Source organism: Entelurus aequoreus, linkage group LG04, assembly GCF_033978785.1.
Source record: "Entelurus aequoreus isolate RoL-2023_Sb linkage group LG04, RoL_Eaeq_v1.1, whole genome shotgun sequence".
NCBI lineage: Eukaryota > Metazoa > Chordata > Actinopteri > Syngnathiformes > Syngnathidae > Entelurus > Entelurus aequoreus.
Genome location: NC_084734.1, coordinates 25,256,695 through 25,266,530, shown reverse-complemented (window position 1 = coordinate 25,266,530; position 9,836 = coordinate 25,256,695). Strand labels below are relative to the sequence as shown.

The 9,836-nt window shown below is 37.5% G+C and overlaps 1 protein-coding gene across 2 annotated transcripts in view; it reads left to right on the top strand.

Annotated features, from left to right (window-relative positions):
* Positions 1-2,374: 2,374 nt before the first annotated feature.
* The window catches only part of epha7 (eph receptor A7), a 208,350-nt gene continuing 200,888 nt past the window's right edge, over positions 2,375-9,836 (top strand). For both annotated transcript variants that reach the window (XM_062044430.1, XM_062044429.1), the window contains exons 1-2: positions 2,375-2,819; positions 6,049-6,113. In XM_062044430.1, coding sequence (XP_061900414.1) covers positions 2,726-2,819; positions 6,049-6,113 — 159 coding nt within the window. In that variant the 5' untranslated portion in view covers positions 2,375-2,725. The remainder of the gene's footprint in view (positions 2,820-6,048; positions 6,114-9,836) is intronic.

Below are 9,836 nucleotides of genomic sequence, written 5' to 3'. Positions count from 1 at the left end.
GCTAACATTTTTTTTTTCTGCCAAATTGGCAGTTTGGATCACAAGGAGGAAGCAAACGGAGAAGGGTAGCAACACCGATGTAATCCAAGCCCTTAAGAGTTTGGTGAAAGCCGGTATACAAGCGGATTTTTTTTATTTTTATATAGTTTGACGGACAATTTACAGACTTCTGTTGTTTTGGGGGGACTTAAGGGGATTTTGTGTTCTGTTGTTATGAGTTTGTAAAAAAACATGCTGCAGCAGTTGCAATTTACTGATATGTCTTGTAAAATGAAGTGTTTTGTTAAACCTAAACCTACATCTATCTACAAAACCCCAAACCAGTGAAGTCGGCACGTTGTGTAATTCGTAAATAAAAACAGAATACAATGATTTGCAAATCCTTTTCAACTTAAGTGGTGACCCTCGCCCCATCCTTGTTTGTGAATGACTGAGCATTTCATGGAAGTTGCTTTTACACCCAATCATGGCACCCACCTGTTCCCAGTTAGCCTGTTCACCTGTGGGATGTTCCAAATAAGTGTTTGATGAGCATTCCTCAACTTTCTCAGTCTTTTTTTTCACTTCTGCCAGCTTTTTTTAAACATGTTGAAGGTATCGAATTCCAAATGAGCTAATATTTGCAAAAAATAACAAAGTTTTTCCAGTTCAAACGTTAAGTATTTTGTCTTTGCAGTCTATTCAATTGAATATAGGTTAAAAAGTATTTGTAAATCAAAGAGCGCACACTTGCCGCTGATGATGTCACATTATCGATGGGTAAATACATTTTTAGACAATATGATTTATCTGAGCGGCCAGGAGACACCGAGAGTAACAAGTGGTAGAAAATGGACCAGAAAGGACAGATTTAAAAAAATAATAATACAAAGAATAAAATACAAAAATAAAACAATTAATTTGGGACTTCCCGGGGGCCAGATTTTTGACGCTGGGCCCCAGTTTGGGGACTCTGATCTATAACATATTATTTACACCAGCGATCTTTAACAGGGGGATGAGGGTCGGGAATTTCTTGCCTGATTAGAGTCTTGAGTTTTTTGGTGTTTTCCTGTGTGTAGTGTTTTAGTTCATGTCTTGCGCTCCTATTTTGGAGGCTTTTCCTCTTTTGTTGGTATTTTCCTGCAGCAGTTTCATGTCTTCCTTGAACGCTATTCCCCGCACTTGCTTTGTTTTCCGCAATCAAGTCTATTTAAGTTGTGCGGACGCCATCCTTCTTTGTGGGGACATAGTTGATTGTCATGTCATGTACGGATGTACTTTGTGGACGCCATCTGCTCCACACGCTGTAAGTCCTTGCTGTCGTCCAGCATTCTGTTTTTGTTTACTTTGCAGCCAGTTCCATTTTAGTTTCGTTTTGCCACGCCATCCCTAAGCTTCAATGCCTTTTCTTAGCGGCACTTAGTGGCACTCGCCTTTTATTTGTTTTTGGTTTAAGTGTTAGATACCTTTTTACCTACACACTGCCTCCCGCACATTGTGATCATGACAAAACATGTTCCCGACATCTACAAAGCTATTAGCTTCCTGCTGCCACCTACTGATATGGAAGAATATGGGGACGGCGTGGCGAAGTTGGTAGAGTTTCAGCAATCGGATTGTTGCTGGTTACTGGGGTTCAATCCCCACCTAGTCACGTCTGTTGTGTCCTTGGGCAAGACACTTCACCCTTGCTCCTGATGGCTGCTGGTTAGCGCCTTGCATGGCAGCTCCCGCCGTGAATGGGTGAATGTGGAAATACTGTCAAAGCGCTTTGAGTACCTTGAAGGTAGAAAAGCGCTATACAAGTATAACCCATTTACCATTTAGTATTACATGGTTACTCTGCCGAGCTCTAGACAGCACAGACACTCAACAACGGCACATTTGCGGATTATAGTTACTGGTTTGCAAAAAATATTTTTAACCCAATTAGGTGAAATTACATAATCTCCCACGGCACACCAGACTTTATTTCACGGCACACTAGTGGACCCCGTCTTAAACAAGTTGAAAAATGTATTCGGGTCTTACCATTTGGTGGTCAATTGTACGAAATATGTACTGTACTGTGCAATCTACTAATAAAAGTTTCAATCAATCAATCAATAGTGTGCCGCGGCACAGTGGTTGGAAACACACAGGATTGGACTTTCTTTTCAGATTTATTTTTTTATATCCTGTATTTATTTATTCTATTTAGTCTTTTTGTTTGTGTTTTCTAAATTTCCTCTGTGTTATGTGTACAGTGTGAGAGACTTATGTGACTCATGCAATGTAGAATGCTCCATCCATACAAGCTATTATTAAATGGGTCAAAATGGGACTGGGGACTTGCGTTGTGCAGGTATAGGGTGCAATATAAAAAGGTGTGTGTGTGTGTGAGGAAGGGGAGAGAGAGATAGAGAGGGAGAAAGAGAGAGCGAGAGCCGCAAACAAAACTGCCCACGTGACGGTATTCCCTTGCTATTCGGGAAAACCAAACTACATCTCAGTTTAAATCCGTTTATGCTGCCCACGCCCACGCCACTTTCTCCACAATCCACCGCCACAATTGGACAAGTCCACCGTCCGTCTATTTGACTGACACCGCCTTAGGGGCTGTCTCCTCCCAGTGGCAACAGACTATTTTTGCGGGGGGACAACACAATTTGGACCGCTCAGTGGGTTCCGTGTCCTCTGTGGGAAGCACAGTGGACGGCGGGATAACGAGTGACTTGCTTTAGGTCGACAGCGAGGCTGCAGCATGCCCTCCGTGTTCCTGTCGTGTGTGGAGATAGCCTTGTACCTTCATTTGTGCTCTCTCGTGGACTTCGGGGATGCACACAATGCGAAGGAAGGTAAGTTCCAAAGTTGCCATAATCGCGGCAAAACAAACAGAATGTGTCATGTTGTCCGTGTTTGTTTCACCTCTTTCCGGTTCCATTGGAACGTGGATCTTTTTATGTGAGTCATGTGCAAGAAGGTCGGTGCGTGGGAATGTCAGCGTTATCCACTCGAGGACAACTGTCGGTCATTTGTCGTTACTGCAAATACGAATTCCTGCCACAACATTAGTTGTTTGAAGTAAGGACGCGTGAATGTACACGCGTGATTATAGCAAGGTTGATAGAGCACTTTAAATATGGCATCTCTTGAAGGAAGATTATGGTTATGCTTTATTTGTTCCAGACAAGTTACATGAAGAAACATTGTGAGGTTACATTTGAACTTTTCAACATATCTGAAAAGCAGTAGGAAGAAGCCGAGTTTATATTTTTATTCCTACAACTTCTCCATGTATTTTACTGATAGTTTATTCACACCATAACTCCTAAATTTTTACGTTAAGTAGATCAGGGGTGTCAAACTCATTTTCATTGAGGGCCACATCGCAGTAATAGCTGCTTTTTCAAAATTAATTGACATTACGCATGCGGGTAATAACCTTTGATTAATCACGATTAATCGAAATGTATATGCATTTGATTATTTAATTTTTTTTTTATGTATAACTTGCTTTAAAACCATAAATAAATGTGACGAGCAGATATTTGACGATTTGTTTTTATCTCACAAAAATAATTTTGCAATATAGTACCGGTATATAATAATATAATTGGCATGATCAGATAATATTAAAGTTTAAAAGTGTTTTTTTTTTCTGTTAAAATTGAAATAACGAATGCATTTAGTAAAAAAAAATAAAAAAAATAAAAAAAGTATTTTATTGCAACCCATTTTTTCCAGGCTTTCGTGAGCCACATACAATGATGTGGCGTGCCAGAACTGGCCCCCGGGCCTTGAGTTTGACACCAGTAAAGTAGATAATAGATTCGAATCTCAACGTTGGTGTTTAAAATGCGCCTGTAGTTTGGCTTTTACTACAATTAATCAAAAGGACTGAGGGAAAAAAGCAAAAATGTAGATGTAACATACGGATGAAAAGTACGAAACTTACAATGCTAGGGGAGACAATTTTTAAAGATTTGGCATCTGAATTCTGTTAAGTTGAAACTTAATCGAAAGGCTGTTTTCGGAAAATGTGGAAGTGTAAATATTGTGAATATAGAAAATTGTTTGCCTGAATGTTTTAATTCTGCCACAGCCATTCATTTCAGTGGGAACTTCTGGGACAGATAATGTAGAACAACATTATCTGTCCCAGAAGTACCACCATAATCACCGACATTAAAATACAGTACTGTAGTAGGTCTACGTATTTATTAAAACACAAGTCAGAGGTTTTATTTAACAATTATACTTATTATTGGCCACTTTAACATTACACACAGTTTGAACAGTAACACTGTGTTTGAATTCAGGAATATAAAATCCTTTTTTTTTTGAAAAATAAGGGGCACCTAAAATCCTTTCATTTTCTCAAAACTCGACAGTGCGCCTTATAACCCTAATGTACAGAATAATTTTGGTTGTGCTTACCAACCTCGAAGCTATTTTATTTGGTACATGGTGAAATGATAAGTGTGACCAGTACATGGCAGTCACAAATTAGAGATACGTGTAGACTGCAATATGACTCAAGTAAACAACACGAAAATTGTGTATGTTCCATTGAAAATATACAGCATTACCATTACACACGGCGCTCAAAAATCTATCAAAATGTTCTAGTACAACTTTGGTAAACTATTAAGCCGCTCCGCTTGTACTGTGCTTTAACATACGAGTATTATTATGGTGTGTGTATAAGGTAAGACATATTATCTGGCGTTTTGTTTCGCATAATTATGCAAAAGCAACTTTTCTTACCTTCTGGTACCTGCTGATGTGTATTTGGGATCTGCATAAGTCCTGAAAATTTGCGCGCCTCCGCCATTGTAGTCTGTACTGACACTGTAGTCGATAAGCTTATTCTTTTTCTCTATCTTCTGGCATTTTGTTTCGCAATGCAAAAGCAACTTTTCTTACCTTCTGGTACCTGCTAATCTGTTTACGGTACTGTACGTTAATTAAGTCATTTTTTGGTGTACCACTAGATGGAGCCCACATGCCACGAGTGGTACACACACCACAGTTTAAGAATCACTGATGTAGAATCCTGAGAAAATTGCACATTTTTGTAAGACAAAAATAGATAGTCTGAATGGAATGATAGGGAAAATAGTTGAAAAAACATGTGTTTTGCTTACCATTGCCTTCATTGTTTTTTCAAATCAATACACATCATCAACATTGAAATTGCATTTATACAATGTGTGCATTAATAATACTCTGCTGTTTGTCGCGGCAGAAATCACAGCACCCACACACCACTTGCAGCCGTAAGAAAACGATGTCTGCATATTCCCAGTTCTGTGTACTCCATGAGGTCCAGATTTGATTAATTTGTATGAGCTACACGATGAATCAAAGCAACATAGTAAAAATCTTAGCTTTTTTCTTATTAACTAAATTATTCGTTGCAACCCGGGATTTCAGTGAGCCGAAATGTAGGCATAATTAGTTAAAAAATGTGAAAGTAGTAAGAATTCTAAAGATCAAAGAGATTTTGTGTACAGTGTGCCCTAGATTATCATGGGGATCACGTTACAGACGCTCCCCGGTAGGTAAATTTCCGTAAAGTAGCAACACTATTTATTTAAAACGTGTTAGGAATATTGTATGCATTTAACATCTTTATAAGCCCTCCACACAGCTTTCCTACCCACTTATAACCACTTCCTATGCTCTTAAAGCACATCATAGACTCTAAAACCAACATAGTTTTACCATGAAAATAAAATTGGTACTCAAATCTTAATTTACTCAATGTACCACGGTAAGTGAACAATGAAGTGGCACTGCAATAGAAAATGTGGGATTTGGGGAAAAGTAGGATTTATCTATCTGATCCATCTATCTATTCACGTAATCATCTTTCAATCTATCTAGACAGACCTTACAAGAGATGTACACCATCTCTTGTAAGGTCTTTCTTGTTCAGCTCATGATGATAGTATTTGATATTCATCACCATTGCTACTGCTGCTAGTAATTAGGTCACAGCTAAGAGATGCTATAGAATTATGGCATGATAGGTTGCCCCTGGTGAAATGTAACCACCTGCCTTCGGTTTCCTGTTCCTAGTGGTTCTGTTGGACTCCAAAGCACAGCAGACGGAACTGGAGTGGATTTCCTATCCACCTATTGGGGTAAGTGTGCAGAATGCCTGCTGCTATTGTTGCACAAATACAAGGGATTCAACACCTTTTCTTTAAGTCAAATGGTGAACTTAATCGTTACATTAACAGAGCAATTACAATCATTGCAGGTTCATTTGTGCCTGCGGTTTGGTTTTTAATACAATTGAAGGAAATAACTAAACTAAAAAAGCAAAAAATGTGAAGAAAGCACAGAAAGGCGCAATGTGAGGATGAAAATGTGATACTTGTAATGCTGAAAACTAGGCGAAGGAATGAAGAAATGGTCTGTGAATCCTGTCGAGCTGAAACTAAACCAAAATGCTGGGAATGTGGATAATTGGATAATTGTTAGCCTGAATGTTTTGACATTGTAATGGTTTGAATGAGTTGAGAAATGTAGAAAAATGCCGTTCATTTCAATGGGGATTTTTGGGACAGATAATGTAGAATACTGGGAAAATTGAGAATGTTTGAAATGCCAAAAATAGATAGACTAAATGAGTAGGGCTGCAGCTATCGATTATTTTAGTAATATAGTAATCTTTTGATTATTCTGTTCAATTAATTGAGTAAACGAATAAAACACACTCAGCTTATGTTGATGTCCTGCACGAATGAGCTGAATATTTGGTGTTGGAATGGTTAAAAAATGGGGCAATATGAATCTACTAAAACACAGTTAATGCTAACACAGAAATTACAATCATTCCAATATTATCTATTCATTTATTCGCATGTATGTGTATATATACATAATATATTTTTGCTACGAATACTAGAGCTGGAAATCTTTGGTTACGATTACGATTCAGGAGTTACGATTTGGTTAAAAATTGATGATTAATGCATATCGATGCAGTTTTACATTTCTTTTCGTTTCACTGAATAAGCAGTCATCACTTGCAACTTTTAAAAACAGTGCATTTGTAAAAAGAAACAGTTGAGTTCATTCCCATTACATTTATTAAATTAAAGGAAATGTGTGCAAAACTGAAACTTATCCAACTCTGATCTAATACGGTAGATATTACCTGAATTCATGAAAAAAAATGGAGATATGTGTTTTCATACAGTTTTAGTTTGCCAACAAGACAGACTTTTGACATTTTGTCCCTAAATAAACTTTCTAGTCATTCCTTGAGAATTTTTATTTTGTAGACCAGCGTAGTGTAAGACTGAAAATAAAATATTTTTACGTGATCCGGAAAACATTTGGGGTAACAAATAAACCTACAGAGGGACAAGCAGTAGAAAATTGATGTATGGATGGATAATTAATAGTAGAGATCGACTGATTATCAATGCTGATATTAGGCATTTTGATGTATATCGGTATTGGCCTCGGTATCGTTTTTATTTTTATTTTACAACTAAAGCAGAACTACATACATCAGCAGTTACAACATATGATATCAGTATTTAGTAATTAAAACTACAAATAATAAGTGGAAAAAAAAAAGACCCCTTTTGTATGAAAATAGACCTGACTAGACCCGCTCATCGGCAGTGCGCCTTATAATCCAGTGCGCCCTTTGGTCTGTAAAATACGGTAATTTAGAGCATGCAATCTTTTGGAACACACTAACAAAGGAGTACGTAATATACAGGGGCAGTGTGGTTGTATTTGTGTTGGTATAGTAAATGCTTTGCAATGCTTGTATACACGTGTGTAACCGGAAGAACGTCAGTTAAAAGCACAACCAAACTCAACCAAAAATTCCCACTTTTCCTGTAATTTTACATTCTCTAATCATACATTCTCAATAGGCCCTTTTCCACCTGAATCTTTGGTTTCCGGAACCTCTGGTTCCTGGATCTTTACTTTAGGTTGTGTGTGTGGTTTATGTTTCTACCGCATTTCGTAGTTCAGGGTAGTTTATACAAATCAGGCTGATGACGTATTGAAGAGTGGTTTACTATATTTCTATACTGATATAATGTAAATAAACCGACAATTATAGGTCACAGTCATTGACATACAAAGCAATAATATACAAAAAAACAACATGATATATAAAATAAAGTGTACCGAAATGTTGATAAAAAGTCAGGCTTTTGTCCGCAATGTCCAACAGTCAGAAAGTTGTCCTCTCAGTGAATGATGAATTCATGAAGGTCAGGTGATTCCTTTTGGTCCATTTCAGCTGTAAATAACAATATATAAATAATAAATGTCAGGGTTTATCTCACGCCGACAACACAAACACATCGGCTATGGCGTTAGCTTGTCAGCATTAGCAGTCTGTTCACTCGAGATGAGGCTAATAACTACACAAATGGAGTGTCACTTTTACAACATGTAATAAAGTAAATAGTTAATATTTGATGTCATTTTACCTTCATTACATTTGTGTGCTGCCTCCTTTTTTTCCAACAAAGTCAGAGTAGTAAGCAGCTGAGGTCGCTGCTTTGAATACGGCTTCATACTTGTTTGTAAATACGTTTAAAATAGTTTTGTCCACTTCCCGTAGCTTCGCGTAATGAAATTAAGTTTGTAAAATTTAATAAACAACAATAAACTGCATATAGTTTAAAGACTACGGCTGAGTAAAAACACTCCAAAATAGTTCCACTGATCAGCATACTTTACCACAAAGACGCCCCACAAAAGTTCCTGCTTTGAAAGCCTCTTTCGTTCTTCTTTCTCTCTGTTGTCAAGTTTGTTGTAATAGAAATACACAAGAATTAAGAAATAAACTAGTCGCAGCGTATATTCCAATGGCGGTCGTGTGCCAACGCCCCCAACTGTGCTCAACCAATCAGCGTTCGACAGCACAACCATCCCCCGAAAAGGTTCCTGGTCGCTTTGAAAAGTCCCACTTAGCTAGGATTAACTCCAAAAGGTTCCTGAAGAAGTAAATCTACCCGGGTAGATTTTGGTGGAAACACAGAGGACACTTTATTAACCGGGGTAAGAGGGAAACACAGGGGGAACTTTACTTAAAGTTCCTGAAAAAGTTAATGCGATGGAAAAGGGCCCTTTGATGTTACGAATTCTTACTACTTTCACATTTCTGAACTGATTTAAACTATTCCACAACAAAATTCTCTGCTGATTTAAAACATTCAAGCTATGTATTTTTCTGCATTCCAAAAATTCCCAGTTTTCCCGGAATTCCACATTTTCCATAACAGAAATTCCCTTTGACCGTGACAATTCTCTCATTAATTTGATAATTTAATGTGATATATTGTTTAATACTTATAATTTTTCACTACGTACCATCTCAGCAAAAAATTGTCTCTCCAAGTACCACCATAATGACCAACATTAAAATACAGTAGCGTGGTAGGCTTAAGTATTCATTAAAAACAAGGCAGAGGTTTAATTTAACAAGTATATTTAATATTTTTGACCACTGTAACATTACACACAGTTTGAACAGTAACACTTTGTATGAATATAGAAAAATAAAACACTGGACTTTATTCAAGTGATTCCGTGAGGTATCACTAGATGGAGCCCGCGTACCACAGTTTGAGAATCACTGGTATAGACTATTCCCTAGCACACACGTGTCAAACTCAAGGCCCGGGGGCCAGATCCGGCCCGACACGTCATTTAATGTGGATAGTTCATCTCTCTTACTAAATGTTTCATTGTTTCCATCTTGACAGAAATAATTTATACATGTATACATGACATTTCATATGTTTTAAACTTTGATTTATATACAAATATTCAATTGTTATTGGTGTGAATCTTTGGGCACCTTGCCATTCGATTCCGAT